Source organism: Mastigoproctus giganteus, chromosome 11, assembly GCF_048544385.1.
Source record: "Mastigoproctus giganteus isolate SK-2022 chromosome 11, ASM4854438v1, whole genome shotgun sequence".
Classification (NCBI taxonomy): domain Eukaryota; kingdom Metazoa; phylum Arthropoda; class Arachnida; order Uropygi; family Thelyphonidae; genus Mastigoproctus; species Mastigoproctus giganteus.
In genome coordinates, this window is record NC_143585.1 from 119,665,689 (window position 1) to 119,690,147 (window position 24,459).

The window sequence follows — 24,459 nt, forward strand, 5'->3', positions numbered from 1 at the left end:
GATAGATGGGTTTTGAATCTAGTTCTTCCTTGAATTTATTCAAACTATCCACTTCCATAACAACAGATGGAAGTCTGTTCCAACAATCAACCATCCACTGTTTGTTTGTTTGTTATTTGGTTTTCAGGAGCATTAGCAACTAAGGCCATATTGCTCCGGGGATATGCGGTGGTCATTCCCTGACCTTTCCGCATCCTCCGTATTTGGTGGTGATGGGCTCGGAGCCCGGTTTAATCAAGAAGTGTGTGCTACGCACTGCTGCTCCTTCCCACCTGGCTACGGAGGCGCCAACCAACCATCCACTGACTGGTTACATATATAAAAGAAAAAATAGGTAAATAATGCTGAAAGTGATGTTTATTGTTTGTAAAGTGAGAAAGTAAAAATGGCCACTACTGAATTCCTTATAGAAAATTTATCCTTCATTTGTAATACAAATAAATCTCTAAAAATTAATAAACCTCTCAAATGCAAACTGTTCTTGTTATCTGAAGCTTGCATTCCTATAATTCATGCATATGGCACTCCATAATTAATGCAATTATGGAGTGCCAGTTATGAAATATTGAATACAATTATGAACTTAAAAAAATAAATAAATAGAAAAATGTACTGAAAATATATTAACAGCATAATTAATTTTGCACATTTTTTAAATTGCTGTGCAGAAAGAGGACATCATCAACAGTTTCAGGGTTTAATTGAGTTCTTTCTTGGAAGAGAAATCCCTCTGCAACAATCTCTTTCACCGGCTGCACTGCTGGCAGCGATGGCAAGAAAAATACATAAATTTTTTTTTAACCCCTTCAACAACTTAAAATCATCATCAGAAATTTGTTTTGAAAGTTTCATTGTGATATAATTTTGAATTTCATCAGGTGGAGGTTCATTTTCATTACTTTCAATATTTTCACTTGAATCTTCCACATTAAATAAGTCATCTTCCTTCTTTTTCTATGTCAAACCTTTTGATTCTGGTCTTTCAGTCTCACATGGCAGGTGCCTCAGTAGCCAAGTGGGAAGGAGCAGCAGTGCATAGCACGCGCTTCTTGATTAGACCGGGGTTCGAGCCCGTGACTACCAAATACGGAGGATGCGGAAAGGTCAGGGAATGACCACCGCATATCCCCAATATGACCTTTATAATACTCCAGGAATTACTGTATAGACAAATTAAGTTTTTTACTTAGTTGCTTTTGACAACTCCAATGCGTTCCTTATAATTACCGGAGCAATATGGCCTTAGTTGCTAATGCTCCTAAAAACCAAATAAAAACCTTATAATTACATAAAAATTTTTTGTTTTGTGTTTTTTGATGTGTAAACATCTTTGGCAGCACATACTAAATTTCGGACGGTAGTAAAATCAATTTGTCACAATTTTGCGAAGTGGAAATGACATCATTTGACATCATTTCCATTTCATAACAAAAAAAAACGGAGTCGGGAGAGGAAATCACGCAAAGGTCATGGGAGGTGATCTTGAATGTGCTCAGAGCTGGCATAAACCAGTTGGTTGTGGAAAAACGTTTATGATTCTGGCATACCACTCAGGTGGCTTTGGGCTAACCACTGCCACCCATAGCAGAAACCTTTTGGTAACCAGAGAAATGGATATCTTGAGGGCAGTGGTCTTGGATGTGCTCAGAGCTGGCATAAACTGGATCTCAGCACATCCAAGATCATTATATTACATATGCTTCAGCCTTACCAGTTGAAGCACATGTAATGAAGGCATTACAGTACCCTGTCTTGTAGCCGTGAAGGGTATTGTGTATGGTGTGTGCGTTTTGTATGCAATAAAGAGTTCTTGTATATTTCCATCAAGAAGCAAATCATAAACATTTTTCTGCAACCAGCTGGGCCGATCAAGAATATTTGAATCAGTTTGTGACTTGGAGAAAACATACTCCAAGTTACATGTATAAGTAGAATCTTTTGCTTGTTATTAGACATTCTCATTAAGTTGCAGAAGTCCTCATTGGTCATCAAGTTTTCAGGTTTCTTTGCAATTGTGCTGAGTCGATTGAGCATGGTGAGCTTTAGATCCTCATTCATCTTGCTGTTTGGATGACTGTAAAAGTTTCAAAAGGGTCTTCTTCTTGCAGTCGTGTTACAAGGCTATGCAGGTCATTTCAACATGCTTCGTCAGGGTTAATGTTGTTGTTGTCTTGACACATCGTCTTGCATAGTTCAATAATTTTGTGTATGTCCAAATCCAATTCATACAATTTACGATCTAGTATGAGCTCTTCATTGTCGTTGTAGATTTGACATATTTCAACTGTGACAGTATCTCTGTTTCCTCATTGCAAAATGGAATGTGCATGCTTGTACTCATTAAGATCCTGAGCCAAGTCATAGTTTTGATATCATATTATGCGTGGATACTACAGATCTTGTAGCAATGCATGTGTAATTTGTGACAAAGCATGACAGAGTAACATGATCCAACATGATAGTATGACTGTAACAATACAAATACTTGTATTGTTGCAATAAGGTGGTAGATGACTTTCATCAACCGGTGAAATACCACCACTTTGCTTATTGGAGGCTTGAAGTGGTGAAACCCATGTTTAGTCTCTAGAGCAAAGTTTCCGGCATCTCCCCTGCCCTCCCGCCCCCACCATACTTCTCCTTCAACCCATGCACGGTACTAAGTATTATAGGTTTTGATACCTTTCGTGTTTGGGGTTTTCATAAAAAAAAAAAAAAAAATCATACTATTCAACAAATGGCTACAATCAAATGGGTAATTAGGCTATTGGCCTAACCTCTTCAAATGTTGATTTGGTAGAGTAAGCAGCAGGTGTGTGTATCCTATTTATCAATAACATTGATTTGGTAGAGTAAGTAGCAGGCATGACTGTAGGAACTCATGCATCAGGTGTTTCCATATCGGAAACAGCATATCTTATCAGCTGCTCACACCCCACTGTGGCTAAGGTGTACAAAGAATGGTGTCAAATGGGTCAAACCACCTCCAACCAGCAGAAATATAAAGGATTACAAAAGGTAGACGTTTGCAGTGAGTGAAGGGCGCAGCATGATGCACAGTCTCAATGGCAGGTCACTGTGTGATAGTTGATATCATAATGAAATATGGGAATGCAAGAACAGCATCCCATATGACAATGCACTGAACACTCAGGCATATGGGATTCCACAGCAGATGACCCATCCTCTCCTCACTGCTGATCATCGTCAAAGGTGAATGCTGTGGTGTCAACACATGATGGTTTGACACTGGAGAATTGAAAATGAGTGTGTTGGTCGGATAAGTCCAAATATCTGGTGCAATGCTGATGGATGCCTTCATGTGTGGCGCAAGCAACGTGTCCATGAACCCACTGTGCATGGTGCCCACTATCCAGGCAGGCGGTGGCTCCTTAATATGGGGCATGTTTTGCTGGCAAGAACTAGGACCCCTGGTGCATATGGACCAATGTTTCACTGGTGAGATCTACCAGCAGCACTTAGGAGACCACGTGAACCCTGTCACATTGCATTTTTTCCCAGAGAGAAAAGGGATCATCCAAGATGATAATGTACCATGTCATCAGGCCTGCACTGTGCACAAGTGTTCAAGGAACACAATGAAGGTATCATCTACCTTGAACGGCCTCCAAATTCACTTAACCTCAATCCAATTGAACACCTGTGGGATATGTTTTGGAACAGAAGTGAGGCATATGAACACACAACAGTTGTATATTCTGACTCTGTGGAAAGCATTGCAGGCAGTATGGTTGCAGATCCCAACAGACACCTTCAGACATCTTGTAAAGTCGATGTCTATGCAAATAGCAGCTGTTATCCATGTGCACGGTGACTCAACACTGTATTAGGTAGATGGTCATAATTCAGTGATCACTGAGTATAAAATTCTATAACTTATTGATCTGTCCCTGTAGTGCAGTTGTGAGATGCTCTGCAAACAGTACTCCAGAAAATTTTGTTATCTCTTGACAGACATCCCAATTTGTGTTTAAATTGCTATTACTGCACACAAAAGCTTAACAGTATTTGGTTGGTAATCATATTTCATTGCCAACAATGTAGAAAAGACAGTGCAGTAAAAAAAAAATAATAATAATAATATAGTAGAACTTCATAATTCTGGCATCATCAGTATCCAGCACATGCTGGATTTTTGAAAATTCCAGTTTTATTGAAGGCTGTGCATGTAGCCTAACTATTCAGAAGTAATTTGTTACTTTTTATAAAATAATAACAGTAACACTGATCCATACAATCTCCAAAGAAAAACAGTAACCAACATTAAGCCAAAATGTTAACCTATACTGCCAGCTGGGTCCAGTGGGAAACGTACTTGCCTAAGCAGTGAAGAACACTGGTTCGAATGCTACCTCCAGTATGGATTTATGACCACCCAATATTTTTTAACATGATGTATAAATTGTGGATCATTATTTCAGCTATGAGATCACCTTAAAAACAAAGTACATACTACTGTACTATATTGTGAAATTGTATTGGGTATCTTGCAAAATGAATGTTATATAGATTGCAAATATACAATGAAAATGACATGCAGGCTAGGAAATATGTAAAACAGAAAGAAATTGGTAAGTGAAAATTATTATTGGAACATTATCCATAAAATCCGAAACTAGCAGTGCTTTTTTTTTTTTTTTTTTTTTAGGTATAGCTAGCCCATTTCCCCTCTTCCTTAGTATAGTCAACTCCCTTCAAAGAAATATTCAAAAAATGATGGATGTTTGAAAATTCCAGATTTTTGAGGTTCTACTGTAATAGTAATGCGACTTACTTCAAAAAACTCTGCATTGCTGCAGGTGGCATCCATTGGAAAGCTGTGATATTTTCCTATATGAAAGAAAAATCTGAATATTAAATTAAAAATAAACAGACACAATCTCAGCAATTTAAAAGAAGGTTCTAAAGAAGAACTATACAATTACAAACCTGTACATTCAATTTCTATGGCAGGGAAAATCATGGTGTCCATTATTAAGGAAGCATATGGACAGGAATAGAAATATACTGGGAATGCAGTGTAAAAGAACTGGATGCAAAGAATAATTTTTACATAAAATATTTAGACTTTAATAGACTTTTGATAATTTTGATTTTAAATATTTAAACTTTTGATAGTACTATAATGTATACTTTCTGTTTCTTATTTGGTTTTTAGGAGCATTAGCAACTAAGGCCATATTGCTCCGGGAATATGCGGTGGTCATTCCCTTGACCTTTCCGCATCCTCTGTATTTGGTGATGACGGGCTCGAACCCCGGTCTAATCAAGAAGCGTGTGCTACGCACTGCTGCTCCTTCCCACATGGCTACAGAGGCACCATTTTCTATATACAGTAGTACACTAGATTATGCAAAGTTCAATGTTAGATCATCTCCTGATCACTTGGTGTTTACAAAGAGGATGGATAACAACAGTAAATGAGATATGCTCCTCCAAAAATATCTAAATCAATTAAATTATGATAATCAATTGAAATATGATACTGGTAATGTAAGGTTCAGCATTTGTATAATAGTAACCTAAAATTTAACTTATTGTTCAGGAAGCAAGATATTTAAGGTAGCTAATAATGTAAAAGCTTTTTGGGGAAAATTATGTACAAAGCTGAACTCTCTTAATAGTGCAGACAGGTTCCCAATGCAAAAGAACCTACCTGATATAGCAATTTTGCCAATAACACAAAGAGATGATTATTGATTATTTAGATTAACATGATTATAGGGACTATTCAAAAAGTAATGGCAAAACACAGCTTTTGCTCTTGATTAAAAAAAAACAAAACAAAACTACTTTTAGACCAAAGACTAGGCAAAGAAAGCATACATGTTATAATCACTCAACAATTAAATTAAAATTAACACTAGCTTTATTTACAAATACAGTAAATGCTTATCTAGCATGCATGGAGATTAGGGAGTTATGGTTATCTAAATTTTATGATTATCTGAGTGCCACAAGAGCCTATGAAAAACAATGGATAATAACAGTAAAAATAAAATTTTGGATAAGTGGTAATTCAATCACCAATGTAAACCACTTTGTTACCAACAAAAAGTATATCTGGCCTTAATTAACAAGTACAGGGCAATGCTGAGGAAAAGTTGTGAGTTAGGGTTGAATTTAAAAGTATCTGCAATTCTGCCCAGGCATGATAGGTGGGAGTATACGATGAGAGCCTTGTGAATCAATTTGGCCCTGAAGAGATTGTGCAAGGATCATGGGGTAGAATTTTCTCAGCGTGTTCTGTGCGAGTTAACAGGAGAGATTCCTTTTAAAGGGATTGGATATGCTTAAATAGAAAGAGTGCAAGAATATTTGCTGATGCTAACGTTTGGTCGGAAAACTGCTAGAATGGACTAATAGATTAACAATAACCACAGGCAGAGGTGAAAGTGATTCTTCTAAAACTTCTACTGGAACATGCAGCAGGCTGGAAAGAAAGGTGCTGGGGATTTTAAGGTATGCTGTGAGTTATGATGTAAGAGGTAAATTCATGAGCTGTGTTAGTGTATCATGCATAAATCAAAATGAATCATGCATACCCATTTCTCTTGTCCCAATAACATTTTTACTAATTTTAGGCTGGAAAGAAAGGTGCTGGGGATTTTAAGTTATGCTGTGAGTTATTTGTTGTTGTTATTTTGGTTTTTAGGAGCATTAGCAACTAAGGCCATATTGCTCCAGGGATATGCAGTAGTCATTCCCTGACCTTTCCGCATCCTCCGTATTTGGTGGTCACGGGCTCGAACTCTGGTCTAATCAAGAAGTGTGTGCTTCGCACTGCTGCTCCTGCCCACCTGGCTACGGTGGTGCCTCTGTGAGTTATAATGTAAGAGGTAAATTCATGAGCTGTGTTAGTGTAACTAATATAAGAACGGTAAGAAAACCAATGCTAAGAGCACAATAAATAAATTTGAAGTTCTGAAGTCATCAAATGCAGACATTCTGGAAATATCGGAGATGTGGTGCCACTCAGATATAACGAATGAAGAATTTGAATATGGGGATTACAATGTGTACAGAAAGGACAGACAAGATAGGAAGGGGAGGGTTATGCTCTTAGTTAAGAAGCACCTAAAATATAAGGCAGTGCATACAGCTGATATGAGTGGCCAGTGCAATGTTGACTCAGTTTGGTGTGACATAAGCACTGGGAAAATAAAATTGAGAGTAGGAGTGTGTTATAAGCCTAATGACTATGATGAGCACAAAAAACAGCTGTACAGAGAAATAGAGTGGGCCAGTAAATCAGAATGTCTTATAATGGGAGATTTTAATTTCCATTCATTCACATGGCCGATGTGAATGAAGAATAAGGGATTTTAATGAAGGATTTTAAAATCCATTCATTCACGTGGCCATCTCTCTCTGCTATTCAACAAAAGCTTTCAACAGATAAGCATTCAAAATGAATCATGCATACCCATTTCTGTTGTCCCAATAACATTTTTACTAATTTTAATTAATCCCGCATTTAATTAATTCATTAATTGCATTAATTAATTTTAATTAATCACACAGTTCAATAAAATACAGCATTTATCAGATACCTCCAGCAAGAATGCTACCTGTGGCAGCTAAATTATAATTAATAATAACAATGTTATCCATTGGGAAAGGATTATGCCCAATGCGATAACTATACACATAATACAATCTCCCAACAAGATGACTATAAATTCTATAGTATATCAAAAATTAACTGTAGTGGTCTGGGAAAACATATACACTGAAAAGGGCTGATAATGATGATAACGGGGGGTGAAATATGTGTTGTTCTGTTCATATTTACGATACATATTTTTGTTTTGAGGAGAAATAATATGACACAGTTACTGGCTCAAAATTTTTTTAAAAGTTTTTGTATAGATAAAAGAATTTGTATAGATAGTTTCAATGGTAACTGTAGGTTATATTACTTACTATGTTGATTCAAAATTTTGAAATTCCAGGTTACAGTATAGCCAGTCAACAAAGCTTGTATGAAAACAATAAATTTGGATTAATGTCAAAGTGAAATTTATTGACTAGTTCTAATAGCCACATTCATAAGGTATTTAATGAATTTTATAGGCATATTATTTGCAATTAAATTTCTTTTTAATTTTGCTAATGTATGGAGCATATTTTCCGGGGTATCACATATGCATATCGTTCTGTTAATTTGGGTCCAAATAACCATGTACCTGTTTAGCTAAACTGGTTTCCCAGTTAGTGAGTTTTATGGCTTGGAAACTGAAGTGGTCTCATTTCTAATAAGAAAAGGTATAAACTTTATTCTCTTTGATTACTATTTCAATACTAGGTAAGTGGCCTGCAGATGACTATTTGAATTGGTGCATTCGATAACCAAGTCAGAGGAATATGTTCCTGGGTTAAGTTTTTGAAATTATCACTATCTATTATTAAAACATTGTCTGTGTGCCCGAAGAATTTAATGTAGTTTATTTTATTTTATTTAATGTAGTTTATTATTTTCATAGTAGTGCAAGCAGAGGTTAGCAATGGAGCACGAACAGCTCGCCCTCATTATACCTCTATGTTGTACATAAATATTACTGCATGCTTGAATATAATTGTTCCTCAGGCAAAGATACCAGATCCAACCAGTACCACTTACTACAACCCAAAATCCCCTGAAACTTCTCATAATAGTATTGTAATACCATTTTTAGATTAATGTGTGATATACTAGTGAATAGATTTTTGAAGTCGAAGGTATAGTTTACTTATATTATTTGTGCTTGATGTATTCTAAAACATTTCTGTTGTCAGAAATAAAATTAGTACTAATAAGATTGGTAATAATTAAGTAGTTTAGTTTTGTATCTGGTTTTTTTACTGGGATTTTTAAACGTAGCTATTTCTACATTAGGTGATAAATCTGCTGCCTACTGGGACTTTGTGGAATTGTGGAATCCAATAAACTTACAGAAATTTTGTATTATAATTTTTGCTATTGCTATTGTTTTTCTCTGTGTAGTTTGTGCTTGTTAACAGGAGAGACTGCGTCTAGAGGGATGGGATACACCTAAATAGAAAGGGTGCAAGGGTGCTATTTTAAATTTAATAACGTCTTCTATAAGATGCTTTAGGTGAAAGTAACTGAACATGTATTGCAAATTTTTCTAAGAGCTTTCAGTTTGCTGAATTTTAGTGCGAATAGAAAGTTATGTATATATTTGATGTTAATAGGGTTGCTACCCCATTCTATGAGCAGTTATTAAGACTTGTTTGAGGATTAGGTCTGATGCAGCTATCATGTTCTTGCCTAACTTTTGTAAAATTTTTATTATTCTTTTGAACTTTGCCCCAAATGTTTTTGGTTAGCTAAAATATGAGCTGCTACACAAAAGTTTCTGAAATGTATTTAAAAAATAAATTAGACTCACTCCGGGTCTTATTCACCACCGTCACCTTCGAAGTAGTCCCCTTGAAAGTGTAAACAATGATCCCAGCACTTCTCCCATGATTTGACTGCGTCCTGAAAGCCCTTCTTTGTCATAGTGTTCAGCACCACTTGCAATCCGGTTGGATATCATCTATGCTGTTAAATCTTTGACCCTTCAGCTTGATTTTCGTTCTTGGGAAGAGGAAGAAGTCGCAGGGGACTAAGTCTGAAAAATAAGGGGGGATGATTGTCATGCTGCTGGATGCCAAAAACTGTGCCACCGCGAGAGATGTGTGGGCTGGCGCATTGTAATGATGAAGAACCCAGTTCTTTGAGCGGAACTTCTCTGGATGTTTCCTCCTGACAGCTTCCCTAACCACCTCAGGACATTGCAGTAGAAATTTGCATTGCCTTTCACGCCATTTTCTGGGGTAGTACTCGATGATGGACGCCCAAAGTGATCATTGTCATCAACTGACATTCGACCATTTTTAAAACAGTTAAACCAGTATTAGGTCTGCATCTGGCCTAAAGAATTGGCACCGACAGCTTGTTTCAACTTCTTATGGGTTTCTGCTGCTGTATCATTAAGAAGGAAACAAAACTTGATGCAAGCATGTTGCTCTCTCACATAAGCCATTGCAACAATGGCTTATGTGAGAGAGCAACATAAGCCATTGCAACAATTGCAAACTACACAAAACACACCGCCAAAGAAGTGCGCATAAATATTCAATGACCTTATGTAGCCCAAAGTCACAGGGCACACAAAGAATGCATGCAATGTTACCTAGTGTCATAAGTCCATACTAGACGTAGTTCCCACACAACATTCAAATTTTGGAAACATTAAGTACCACGTTCGCTTGGAACAATGAAGGTGAAGTTCCTGCCATTAAACCTATCGTTCAGCCCATACGGGTAAAGTGAGTTACAGGCTCAAAGTCAGGAAAGCTGATATATGTCAGGAAAGTCAGGAAAGCACAAATAGAAATCAGTTTTGGAGTGTCTGCGAGGGAGAATGGGTTGGTGTTGAGATCTTTCCGACTTCAAACGTAATAAGCATGTTTAATCTGAGGGACAAGATGTGCAAGGTGTCAATTTCTGAACAACAGCCAACATAGTTAAGTGCTTACATTTTGTGATGTCACAAGTCTACCGTGACTAACTCAACAGCAGTTGAATTACCAGGCAAAGGTCACATGTAGGATGGCCATGTGTGGTTTACACACGATGAGCATCATATCTTATCACGTAACGCAGTAGCTACACAGCAGTGGCCCAGCTAACCATCCAGTACAACATAGGAATAGCAAGACTAATCCACATGCTCACTTTGAGATACAAGCTGCTCCTTGCATGGGCAAGTCAGCATAAACATTTGACCCCAGACCTATGAAAATCTGTTGCTTGGTCTGATAAATCCAATTTCCAACTCTACCGTGCTGATGGGCATATCTGCATTTGGAGAAATGCAACACAAGACCATAGAACCTGGATGCACTGTTAGTGTTTGGCCGGTGGTAGTGTTATGGTTTGTGGACTGTTCTGTAGCATGCCCTGGGTCCTTTGATACCAATTAATCAACAGCTAATGGGAACACTTGCCTTTCTATCATTACTGCCAAGTATGCCCCTTCACAATGACAGTGTATCCAGAAAACTTGGGATCTATCAACAAGACAATGCACAATGGCACAAGGCCCATCAGGTTACTAACCTGATGTTTTAGGAACATTACAATGAATTCTCCACCGTCCCATGGAAGCACAACTCAACCCAACTGAGTTGTGCTTTTACCCAATCTCAACCCAACTGAGTATGTTTGGGACCTACTGAAAACGTCCCAAATGACCTTTTCAGTAGGTCTCAAATTCTGGATGCATGTGCAACACACAGGACACCCTACAACAGCTTGAAGAGTATATGCCAAAATGTGTATGGGCTGTATTATAGGCAAAAAGTGGCCCCATGAGATATTAGGAAAGTGTTGGTAATGCAAAGCCACTCAGTGTATACACATATATATTGGTTAAACTTCTGATTATAAAATGTAAATAACTACAGCATTCAATTCTCAAAAGACAGTTGGAAATGGAATATCATAATGGAAAATGTTACATATAGCAGATCTAAGCAGTAATAATTTTAGTTATGCATTTTTGTAAAATCCCTCGATTTAGTATTAATATTGCCAAATGACGTAAGGGAGTAAAGTTATGTGACATAAGTAAAAAAAAAAAACATCATCTCTTTAATGTCTTCTCTAATAATTTGTCTAATACAGTAGATGCCACTTATTGTGATCATATTTTATTTAAGAAAATTGATGATAATATTATATGTAGGTATTTTTTTTTGTTTTTAATGAAGTATAAAAAGTTGTTTATAAAAAGTTATGTATATAGTACTCAACATACATAACTACAATAGAAACATATATCAAGCAATTTCTGTCAAAATAAAAAAATAAAAAAACTTCTCATTTCACCCATCCATTCTACTGCTTTTAAAGCCTTTTCGTGCAGATAAGTACCTGATTGTAAACCCCACATTAACAGCTGCTGATATCACTACTGAAATTCTAGAGTGAAACAAATGTTCTACATATGATAGAAGACAAATTATCACTAGTCACAGAAAATGGTGTTTTGGCTGCAGAAGCTATCTCCAGTTTAGACAAATTTAAAAAATTTCTGATATTGCAAGACATGTATGGCAGTTGGTACATTAAACTGGGATTACTGCTATTCATATGCAGTACTTTACATCTGTCAATGTTAAACTTTAGTTGTGACCTCTCAGCCCATCTGCTCAACTTTTCTAGATTCTGTTGCAGTAGTATACTAATATTACTGTCATTAGAAACCCTGCCAACCTTTGTATCATCTACAAACTTAAACATTAATCCTGATATACCTTCATCAATATCATTGATAAATACAGAAAACAACACTGGGGGACTGCATCAATAGTCCACGAAGAGCAGCATCCATTGATTACCTCTCTCTCTCTCTCTCTGTCCTCTCCCACTCAACTATCCTTTTATCCATTGCAGCAACTTGCCCTTAATGCCAAATGCTTCAATTTGTACAGTAGTCTTCCATGTTCAACAGTATCAAAAGCTTTCCTAACCAAGTATACGATATCAAAATTATTTTATGCATCCAGTTCCTTTGTGACCACATCACAGTTATTTGTTTTTTTTTTTTTTTTTTAGGAGCATTAGCAACTAAGGCCATATTGCTCCGGGATATGCGGTGGTCATTCCCTGACCTTTCCACATCCTCCGTATTTGATGGTCACGGGCTCGAACCCCGGTCTAATCAAGAAGCATGTGCTACGCACTGCTGCTCCTTCCCACCTGGCTACGGAAGCGCCCACCATATCACAGTATCCAATCAAATATGTCAGACAAAACTTACCCTTAACAAATCCATGCTGTGTCTGAACTATAACTGCAATCTTGTCTAGATGATCCTACAGTGCTTCTTTAACCAATGCCTACCGTTATTTTCCCTGGAGCAGAACTTAAACTAGCAGTTCTGTAATTACTCATGTCACCCTTTGTGAATTGTGGATGCATTTGCATTTCTCCAGTCTGTGGGGGCATCCCCTGAGTCCAAGGAAGCTTTCATAATTATGGTTATGGGTTTGTATACTGGATAGATCTCATCCAACCTAGGCACCTTTTTTATGTTCAATTTCAAAAATTTCTTCTCCACTTTGCTCTCAGTTATCACAAAATCATTCAGCTCCCTGCCAGAGTTTGATAAGCTTCTAGTATCTACTTCCCTACAGACTCCCTCATGTGTGAATGTAGACTCAATCAGTTTGTCAGCTACCTCAGCAGGTTCATTAACAATCGAACTTTGATATCAAATATGGACCACTCTGATTCATCCCCTTCCTTCTAGAGTTCACACAGGGAAAGAAGTCTTTGCTGTTTTTTTTTTTTTTTTTGTTAGTTGTTGGCGCATCGGCTTCTGTGGCCATAATGCACCTCCCAAAGTTTTTGCACTACTCTGATCCAAGCCCGAAGTGGGATTCGAACCCGCAACTTTTGTCTCCTTTGTGACTTGATTACAGTTTAGATCTAGCACAGTCTTCTGTGTCACCTGATAATTTAGATGCATCCCATGCACTTTTCTTCAACGCCACAAGTCTCATTAGTTCATCTGACCTAGAACGGTATTTCTTAGTTGGGACAAAAAGCCTAGTAGCTTCCAAGATTACTTCCTTGAATGCTTCCCATTTAGAATTTGCTGTTGGCAGCATCATCAATTGATCCCATTTTATAGAATTTAAAAAGTGTTCGAGACCACTGTAGTCACCTTTACAAAAGCAAAAACCCTTCCCTAAATCCCACATTAGCACACTGTGGTTGGTAACTGCCACCTAGTGGATACTTTATCTGCAGATTCTTAATGCATGAAGAATCACTTTTGATAATCATATCAAGAGTATTACTCCCTCTAGTTGCCTCTCGCAGGGCCGCGCCGTGCTATGATACAGACAGGCGGCCGCATCAGGCGGCACCGTAAGTTGGTGGCATAAGCAGTGAAATCAAAATACAATTTGAACCATTCAATAATTAAAAATCTTTATGCAACGCTTTTCTATATTGGTCTATGTTATTCGATATTGATGTATATGATTTATGATTTATTGCACGCCTCTGCCTAAGCGCTTTCGGTACCCTTTGATTTCAGTTTCTGGTGCAGGTGCATCGTTGGCGAGCGCTCGCCGAAAGATCTGACAGCGCGAAGCTATTATTTTTGTTTGTAATATACCGCACGGCCGCTCCTAAAAGCTGAGGCGGCAATTATCACAAAAGACAAGTGCGCGTGTTACGTGTTGATAGTTCTGCTTTGAGCTTACAATTATTGACAATATTTGATTTTAATGTTAGTTTGTCTCGAGAAGTGGCTGTGCTGTGTTTAAATCAGTAAATCAGATATATAATATATCTGTATCAGCATAATATCTTTGCATTTATACTAATTCAGTTTTTGTGTTTAAAAAGTAGATCAGGTAAGAGAATTATTGTTTTTTACAGCAATTAGTTACTTATTATCATTGAAAATGATTATGTTATGACAATATGGACTCGAATTAAAAAGTAGCATTTGCATGGACTGGGTATATCTCAGGTGTGGAATGTGTGCCTGCGCATGATAGATAGAGAGTTATTTAGGTAATATTGGGCTACTTTTGCGTTCTGTGTGTGATAGAGAGAGAGAGAGAGAGTTGCTTAGGAAATATTTGCATTTGCCTACTTTTGCGTTCGTTATTTATTGCTCTATTTTTAGTATTGTCTCCACTTTAACTACGTTGAAGTGGAGACAATACAATAACAAGTTAAAGAAAGGCATATGTCAAAACGGCTGCTAGCTGTCAATTTGACAGATATTCGTTATCTATTTATTATGTTCTGTTACCTACAAATCTTACTAGCTTTGCAACTCATTTCTATTGGTATTTTATCTACCCTATTTTAATAGCATGATAAGCATCATCATATTTAATAATTTTCAATGACCCACCCCCCCACCAGTTGCATCTTTGCGAAGGACTGTGAATTTTCATTTAATATTTTTATTACAGTATGGAACAGAAAACGAAAAAATTGTCTGGAAGTCAATATAAAAAGAAACACTTAAAGAAAGAAGAACAAGGAAGAAAGCTAAGCTATGTTATGAAGGAATTCTTAGTACAAAAACTGCTTTGGATAAAAACTTAGTGCTACCCCAATCACTTCCAGAAGAAGTTGCTGAAGAGAGCTAAAAAAATAACACCATCAGAAGTTCATCAAGAGTAGTAGCAGTAGCAGCCAGCAGATATTAAATGAAATTCCTTCTGATCCTGCATTATGGAATGCTTTCTGCATGTCATCTGAAACTCATCAAATAGTGGTTGAGAGGGATCCTCATCAAATTAAAGAATTCGAGTTTCCTATTAATAAAGGAAGGTGTAGATTTTCGCCCTCACATTATTTGAAAGTGTTGAGCAATGGTGAAGTCGTTGAGAAAAGTTGGTTGATTTACTCTGTTACAAATGATGCCGTTTTTTGCTTTTGTTGTATGTTATTTGATAATTCGTCTGCTATTAGTGACTGGCCCAAAAAAGGCTATTCTGACTGGAGAAATCTTATAAGAGCCCTCACAATGCACGAAAAGTCTGTAAATCACAGAAATGCTTTTAGAGCATGGAAAGAATTGGACATTCGATTAAAGCTATTAATTCGATTAAAGAGAAAAACTATTGACGCTGAATATCAACAAATTATGGATATGGAAATTCAGCATTGGAGAGGAGTTCTAAAAAGAATTATGTCAATAATTAGACTATTGGCCTCACAATGCTTAGCTTTCCGTGCAACAACTGAACATTTGTTTCAGCCTAATAACGGAAACTTTCTAAAGTTGGTAGAATTGCTTTCTGAGTTTGATCCAGTTATGGAAGAACATATCAGGAAAGTTCAATGCGAGTCTGTTAAATGGTCTGTGACTTATCTAAGCAATAATATACAAGATGAATTGATAAATTTGATGGGAAATGTAATTTTAAGAAAAATTGTCGAAATAACAAAAATTGCTAAATATTAGCATTAGCATTAGCATTAGTAGAGGCATATGATGCAAGAAAGCAAGCTTATTCAGCATCAGCCAAAAAAAAAAAAACAAACAAACCCTCTCCCATTTCACCCCTCCGTTCGTTCGAAATACCTGTCCAGTTGAGCTTTAAATTTGTTTAGGCTATCAACTTCAACAACAAGTGATGGAAGTCGGTTCCACCAACCAACCACCCGCTGGCCAAAGGCAAATTTCCGCACATCTATCCGACATCCGTCCTTCCTCAATTTGAATTTATGCCCTCTGAGGTGATTATTCTGAGAAAGATGAAGAATCCCATTGGCATTGAGCATGCTCAAACCATTCAAAGCCTTATACACCTCTATCAGATCACCTCGCCGGTGCCTAGTCTCCAGACTCTGTAATTTGCAAAACTTAAGCCTTTCTTCGTAAGAGCAACCCTTTGTTCCATTTACTAATCTTGTTGCCCTTCTCTGTACCCGTTCCAGCAGCTCTACATCCTTCTTGAAATGAGGCCTCCAGACCTGTATACAGTACTCAAGATGTGGCCTAACCATTGCCTTATACAAGGGAATAATCACCTCCTTATCCCTGCTAGAAAAATTCCTGTACATCATTGACAAGACACCATGAGCTACTCTTGCAGTTCGTCTGCACTGCTCAGAGAACTTCATATCTGCCTGCACAATTACCCCCAGGTCCTTTTCATTCTCCACCACTGTCAGTGTAGTACCGCAGAGTTGATACATTGCTCTGGGATTACTGTTACCCATATGTAGTACTTTACATTTGTCAATGTTAAACTTCATTTGCCACCTCTCAGCCCATCTGTTCAACCTTTCCAGATCCTATTGCAGCAGCATAGCGTCAGTAGTGTCCTTAACGACCCTGCCAACCTTTGTATCATCTGCAAACTTAGACATTAAACTTGATATCCCATCATCAATATCATTCATAAACACCGAAAACAACAATGGACCCAACACTGAACCTTGAGGAACTCCACTAATAACATTAGTCCACGTTGAGCAGTGTCCATTGATTACCACTCTCTGTCTTCTGCCACTCAACCATCCCCTTATCCATAGCAGCAATTTGCCTCCAATGCCACACTGCTCCAATTTGTGCAGCAGTCTTCCATGTGCAACAGTATCAAAAGCCTTTCTAAGATCCAAATATATAATATCAAAGTTATTCCCTGCATCCAGTTCTTTTGTGACTACATCATAGTATCCAATCAAATTGGTCAGGCAAGACCTGCCCTTAACAAAACCATGCTGCGTCTGAGCTATAACTGAATTCTTGTCTAGATGATCCTGCAGTGCTTCTTTAACCAGTGCTTCCATTAATTTACCTGGAACAGAAGTTAAACTAACAGGTCTATAATTACTTGTGTCAGCCTTTGATCCTCCTTTGTGAATTGGGGTTACATTTGCACATCTCCAGTCTATGGGTACCTCCCCTGAGTCCAAAGAAGTTCTCATAATTATGGCTAGGGGTTTGCATACTTCCTTTGCTGCCTCCTTTAATATAACTGGATAGATCCCATCCACCCCAGGTGCCTTTTTTATGTTTATCCTCAACAATCTCTCCTCCACTTTCCTCTCAGTTATTACAAAATCATCCAGCTCACTGCCAATGTTTACTTTACCTACATCATTCTCCTTCCTGAATAACTCCTCATGCGTGAATGTAGATGCAAAATACTCGTTTAGATTGTTAGCCACCTGAGCAGGATCCTCAACTGTTGAACCATCAATATCCAGTGGACCAATCTGATTCATCCCTTTCCTTCTCGAGTTCAAGTATGTAAAGAACTCCTTTCTGTTTTTCTTTGCATCCTTTGCCAAGGATTTTTCGTAGTCTGCCTTTGCCTGCCTAATCTCCTTTGTGACTTGGTTACAGACCAACTTATATCTATCATAGGCTTCCATGTCACCCATTAATTTGTATGTATCCCATGCATTTTTCTTCTCTGCCACATGTCTCATTAGTCCATCTGACAACCATTTAGGCCTAAACCTTGAACAATATTTCTTAGTTGGTATGTAAAGCCTGGTAGCCACCAAGATTAGTTCCTTGAATGCTTCCCATTTTGAGTTTGCTGTTGGTAACATCATCAGTTGGTCCCACTGTATAGAATTTAAATACTGTCTCAGACCATCATAGTCGCCTTTACGAAAACAAAAACCCTTCCCTTTACCTCTGATGGTAGTTACCTCCTTGAGTAAATCCCACTTCAACACACTGTGATCACTGCCACCTAGTGGTTCATTTATCTGCAGGTTCTTAATGCATGAAGAATCACTACTGATAATCAGATCAAGAGTATTGCTCCCTCTTGTTGCCTCACGAACATGCTGATGTAGAAAACAATCATCCACTAAATCCACAAAAGCCTTGCTAGTGTGCGAGTGACCAACCCACAAATTCCAGTCAATATCTGGGAAATTAAAATCCCCCATTATAAGACTCTCTGATTTACTGGCCCACTCTATTTCCCTGTACAATACATTATTATACTCATCAGAGTCATTAGGCCTATAGCACACTCCTACTCTCAATTTTGATTTCCCTATGCTTATGTCACACCAAACTGACTCGACACTGCCCTGTCCATCGATGTCAACTGGCTTCACTTCTTTTGACTTTATGTGTTTTTTAATTAATAGCATAACCCCTCCTCCCCTCCTGTCCTGTCTATCCTTTCTATATACATTGTATTCCCCAAATTCCAGTTCCGCATTACTTATATCTGTGTGACACCACGTCTCTGATATCCCAACAATATCTGCCTTTGATGTTTTGAGCAATACCTCAAATTCATCAAATTTATTTACCAAACTCCTAGCATTGGTGTACACGCAGGTATACATGCACCTGTTTCTATTCTTAGCTACCCTAACACAACCCATGTGTTTACTTGTAACGCAATGACTACCAGCAGTCTCTGAAATATCCTGCATCTTGTTTTTCAGACTTCTGCTCATTTGAATAGAAGCAGTGCAAGAATCACTTCCACCTCTGCCAGTGGCTACTGTTAATCTATTAGTCCTTGTATCCCCCCCCAACTAGCAGTTTTCCGACCCACCTAACACTGCCTCGACAGCATCAGCAAAAATTCTTGCATCCTTTCTATTTAAGTGTATATTTCGATAATTGCCGATTGTACCCCAGATGTAAGTCATATTGAACAGCTCTCATTAACAATAAGAATTGTCGCTTTTAACTCCATTCAAAATAAATATGAAATTGAAGAATTCTTTATTGGTTTTTTTGAAGCTAGTGATTCAACCGGAGAGGATTTGACAGAACTTATTCTGACACATTTGGAAAAGTTAGGTTTTGAGTTAAAGTGACTTAGAGGACAAGGCTATGACAACAGAGCTAATATGAAAGGAGTAAGAAAGGGTGTACAAAATAGAATACTTGAAAAATATCAAAGAGCGTTTTATGTGCCCTGCGCATGTCATTCTTTAAACCTAGTTGTGAATGATGTAGTGTCTTCTTCTACAGAAACAACAACTTTTTTTTTCTATTGTACAAGAACTTTACACTTTTTTTTCTGGTTCTACAAAGCGTTGGGAAGTGCTAAATAAATATGTTTCACAATTAACTCTAAAATCATTGAGTGCTACTAGGTGGTCAAGCAGAGTAGATGCGTTGAAACCTTTACGATTTCAACTTTGCGAAATCTATGATGCATTATTCCAAATAACAGAAGATGTCAACAGAGATGCAGAAACTAAAGTTAAAGCAAGAGGGTTAGCAAAAAATATTAAAAATTACAAGTTTATATGCGGTGTAATTCTTTGGCATGATATTTTATTTGAAATAAATTCAGTCTCGAAGCTATTGCAATCCGTAACTATAAATTTGTCATATTGGGTAAGGATGTTATCAGAAACCATATAGAAAAGTTACAGACAATCTGGATGTGATCAGATGAAAATTGCTGCTAATGAGATTGCAGAGAATCTTGAATCCAGTACAGAATTTCCTGCCGAAACTGAAGTTAGAGCCAGAAGGAAAAAGCGTCAATTTGACTATGAAGAAGCTGTCGATGAACCCTTAACAGAGGAGAATAAATTTAAAATAAACTTTTTCAATTATATTCTGGACATTACCCTTAATTCTCTGAATGAACGATTCACACTTCTGGAAACCCATAGCAAAAATTTTCAGTTTTTATATGAGATTTTAAAACTCAAGGATATAGATGACAAAACGATAGAAAATTATTGTACCAGTCTCCAGTCAATACTTTCGGTCGAAAATGAATCAGATATAAATGCAAATGATCTTCAAGAAGAATTACGTAATGTATCCCGAAACCTACCGTATTCTATGAAACCTCTGGATGTTTTAAATTATTTGTGCCAAAATAACTTAATTACTTTGTATCCGAATACTGTTGTAGCTCTGAGAATTTTATTAACACTCCCTGTCTCTGTAGCTAGTGGGGAAAGAAGTTTTTCCAAATTAAAATTAATAAAACACTACTTAAGAAGTTCAATAAGCCAAACAAAACTTAGAAATCTGTCATTAATTTCTATTGAATCTACATTGGCTGTCACTATAGACTACACATCCCTAATTAACAAATTTGCTAAAGTTAAAGTTAGACGGGTAAAACTGTAGTAGATTGTTGTAGTTGATATCATTATTTTAAAGTAGTTTATATTTTCAAAATAAAAATAGTATTCGTACATTTTGTGCAGTTTTTTTTTTTAAAATCACAATCGAAGGTTATTTGGCTTGGGTAAAGAAAGCCTGCACGAGAACGACGACAAACGTCGGATAACTTACGCGGTAAATTAGTTTGCCGATACGGCACTCTAGCGCTGCTCACTCGGTAAACAGACGGTAGGTGTTATCGGACTGGAGCAAAGTCGAGAACGATATACTGATTGACAGGTAGGCGTGGCAAACAATGAAATGATTTATTAATAAACAATTTATGTGCTAGTCCACTCATGATTCTAAAGAAAAAAGGTTAGGTTACCCCCTCCATTTCGGGAGAGGTTCAAGCTCCCATGGGATTCAAGTGGAGGTAACCTGACCTATTTTCACCATTAGGGCATATTATTGAACAAGAAAATAAAAATACGGTCATAAAAAAATTTATTTTTTTATGAATGTATTTCTAAATATGACTGATTCTAAAGAAAAAAGGTTAGGTTACCCCCTCCACTTCGGGAGGAGTTCAAGCTCCCATGGGATTCAAGTCGAGGTAACCTGATCTTTTTTCACCGTTACAGTAAATGTTAGGGCATGTACGATTAGGACAAGTTACCATTAGTGCTGCTACAGTGATACTAAACCGATGTTATCGTGTGTTGTGTTCGCGCACCAATCAGCACGTCGTTTGCCACGCCTACCTGTCAATCAGTATATCGTTCTCGACTTTGCTCCAGACCGTTAACACCTACCGTCTGTTTACCGAGTGAGCAGCGCTAGAGTGCCGTATCGGCAAACTAATTTTCCGCGTAAGTTATCCGACGTTTCTCGTCGTTCTCGTGCAGGCTTTCTTTAGCTTCGCCGGTTATTTTAAAGAAAAAACATTTAAGGGGCGGTATTTCGAAGACTTGCATCATACTGAGAAAATCTACCGCATGGCCCTGGCCTCTCGAACATGCTACTATAAAAATAATCATCCCATAAATCCACAAAAGACTTGCTAGTGTGCGAGTGACTAACCCACAAGTTCTAGTCAATATCTGAGAAGTTAAAATCCTCCATTATAGGACATTCTGATTTACTGGCCTACTCTATTTCTCTGTATAATTGTTCATTGTACTCATCAGAATCTTTAGGCCTATAACACACTCCTATTCTCAATTTTGCTTTCCCAGTGCTTATGTCCCAACAAACTGACTCAACATTGCACTGTCCACCTATGTCAGCTGGATACACTTCCTTAGATTTTATGGGTAATGCTGTTTCTTAACTAACAGCATTACCCCTCCTCCCTTTCTATGTTTGTGTATCCGTTCTGTACATATTTTACTCCACTAATTCCAATTTTGCATTCCTTATCTCTGTGTGACACCATGTCTCGAATATCCACCTTCGATGTCTTCACCAGCACCACGAGTTCATCAAATTTATTTACTACACTCCTAGCATTAGTGTACATGCACCTATTCTTACTCTTAGTTATCCTATAACTAAGAGTAAGAATAGGTGTAAGAATAAGAACAGCCCATGTATTCACTTGTTTCATGACAACTTACAGCAGTCCTGGAAATTCCCAGCACCTTACTTTCCAGGTTGCTGCTCATTCCAATAGCAGCAGTACAAGAATCACTTTCACTGATGCCTATGGCTACTGTTAATCTTTTAGTCTGTGAATTTCCCCAAGCTAGCAGTTTTCCGACTCACCTAACACTGCCTCGATAGCATCAGCAAATATTCTCGCACCCTTTCTATTTAAGTGTAACCCACCCCTGTAGAAACAATCTTTCCTGTTAAGAAGCACAGACCAGGCCAAGAAAAATTCTGCCACATGAGCCTTGCCCAATCTCTCCAGGGCCAAATAGATTGACAATGCTCTCATCATATACTCCCTCATATCGTGTTTGGGCAGAATTACAGACACTTTCAAATTTACCCCTAACTCGCAACTTTTTTTCAACATTGACCTGTACTTGCTAAGTAAGTCTGTAGATCTCCTACTCTTAATGTTACTAGTTCCAACGTGTACAATAATATCAACCTTTGATCTCTTAAAAGATGATATCTGCTCTAAAATGTCATCTACTTTTGCCACTGGCAGCATACCTTGGTCCTATTCCACTTATCCTTTTTGCACAATATACTTTCCATCTCACTGACAACAGAGTCACCAACAATAATTAGCTCCATAAACTAAACATCCTGCACTATTTAAAAAATTGCTGCAATGTTTGTTATTTTAAATCCTCAGCTTGTAACCTGTATAATAATATGTAATCTTCACTTTTCAGCCCTTAGTTCTACTGCACTCAATAACACTTCCAAAGATTTCCAAATTTCTCTGGTCACTGGGATAACTTACTGGACCTCGATATCTTTGTTATCAGAATTTTTCTTTTACTTGGTGTCAGGTTTATTTCATCAATTATATCTTTTTCGCCTGTTGTCAGAAGATTTCCATCAATTTTTACACACTCATCAAAATTTTATGTAATATTAAGTGAATTACTGATATACTCTGTTGGCACCATACTACTTTCTGCAATATTTATCCCAACACCTAGCTGAATAAATCTGGCTTTATGAAAATAGTTTCTGATTGTTTGTTCAGAAATTAAATCCCAAGCTCTAGCAGTCATATGCAGTGCATCTAATAAGTTAATTCTTTTTGCTATGTCCTTGGCTGGGCCAACGTCACGTTCTTCAATTTCTGCAATAATTTTTCATTGCATTGTACTCCTGCACAACATTTTGAAAACCTTTATGATTCTTTGTTTCAAAAGTTGTACTATGGATGTTGTATTCATCGGAAGAAATACACATTTTATGTTGTTCAACTGCACATTCAGATGAGCTCAACCATTTTTCCACCATTTTTTGTGCTGAAGTTGAAGTTTTTAGTACGCAACGTTGTGTCTCTCCTTCCACTCGCTTACCATCCATCTGTAGGCTTAAAATCTAAGTAAGCACAATTTTTTTTACTGAATTGTGATAATTCTCTGTCCCATTCCTTCAGAAAGTCTACGATAATTTGTGATGCCATCTATGCATTTATGTTACTCTTATAATCAACTGGTAGGTTTTTTTCTCCGATGGTACATTGACACTTACTTTTCCTCAATTACAAAAAAAAAAAAAAGCTTTTTTTTATTATGCCTGTCATACTGCAGGTAAGAAATACAGTCACTCTTTCTTTTTATCTGTCAAATGTTCATTTCTGAATATACAGTCAGAACTTTATTCTTCCAATAAATTAGGTAAGATATTTTCCACATTTTTTGTGCTGAAGTTGAAGTTTTTTGTACGCAACATTGTGTCTCTCCTTCCACCTGCTTACCATCCATCTGTAGGCTTAAAATCGTTTACACAGAGTTCATAGGCAAATTCCCTTGCATTTTCACATAGGAAAAAATGCTCCTACTGATAGGAGCATTTTTTAATCTTGCATTTGTGAACCATCTCAGAAGTACTTCTTTCACAAGTTCTTTCTTTTCAGATCTTTTTCTTTTCCTGTTCAGATTGTCACACTCTTGGTCATTCCTAACTGATGTGATTTTTTATTCTTTAAAAGTTTACACAAAAGAGGCTGTGAAACACAGAGCTTTAATATGGCTCCTCTCTGACTACACTTAGGTAAGGCATAAGCATTAGAATTTTGTTCTTTTCACTCAAACTTAAATCTCTACATTTCTGCAGGCAGGTGGGAAGGAGCAGCAGTGTGTAGCACACGGTTCTTGATTAGACCGGGGTTCGAGCCCATCACCACCAAATA

General features: G+C 37.4%; 1 protein-coding gene across 1 annotated transcript in view; it reads right to left on the reverse strand.

The window, feature by feature from the left end:
• The window catches only part of LOC150078388 (rho-related BTB domain-containing protein 1-like), a 384,612-nt gene that overhangs the window by 127,448 nt on the left and 232,705 nt on the right, over positions 1-24,459 (reverse strand). Inside the window, exon 9 of the mRNA XM_090385409.1 lies at positions 4,796-4,851. Coding sequence (XP_090241535.1) covers positions 4,796-4,851 — 56 coding nt within the window. The remainder of the gene's footprint in view (positions 1-4,795; positions 4,852-24,459) is intronic.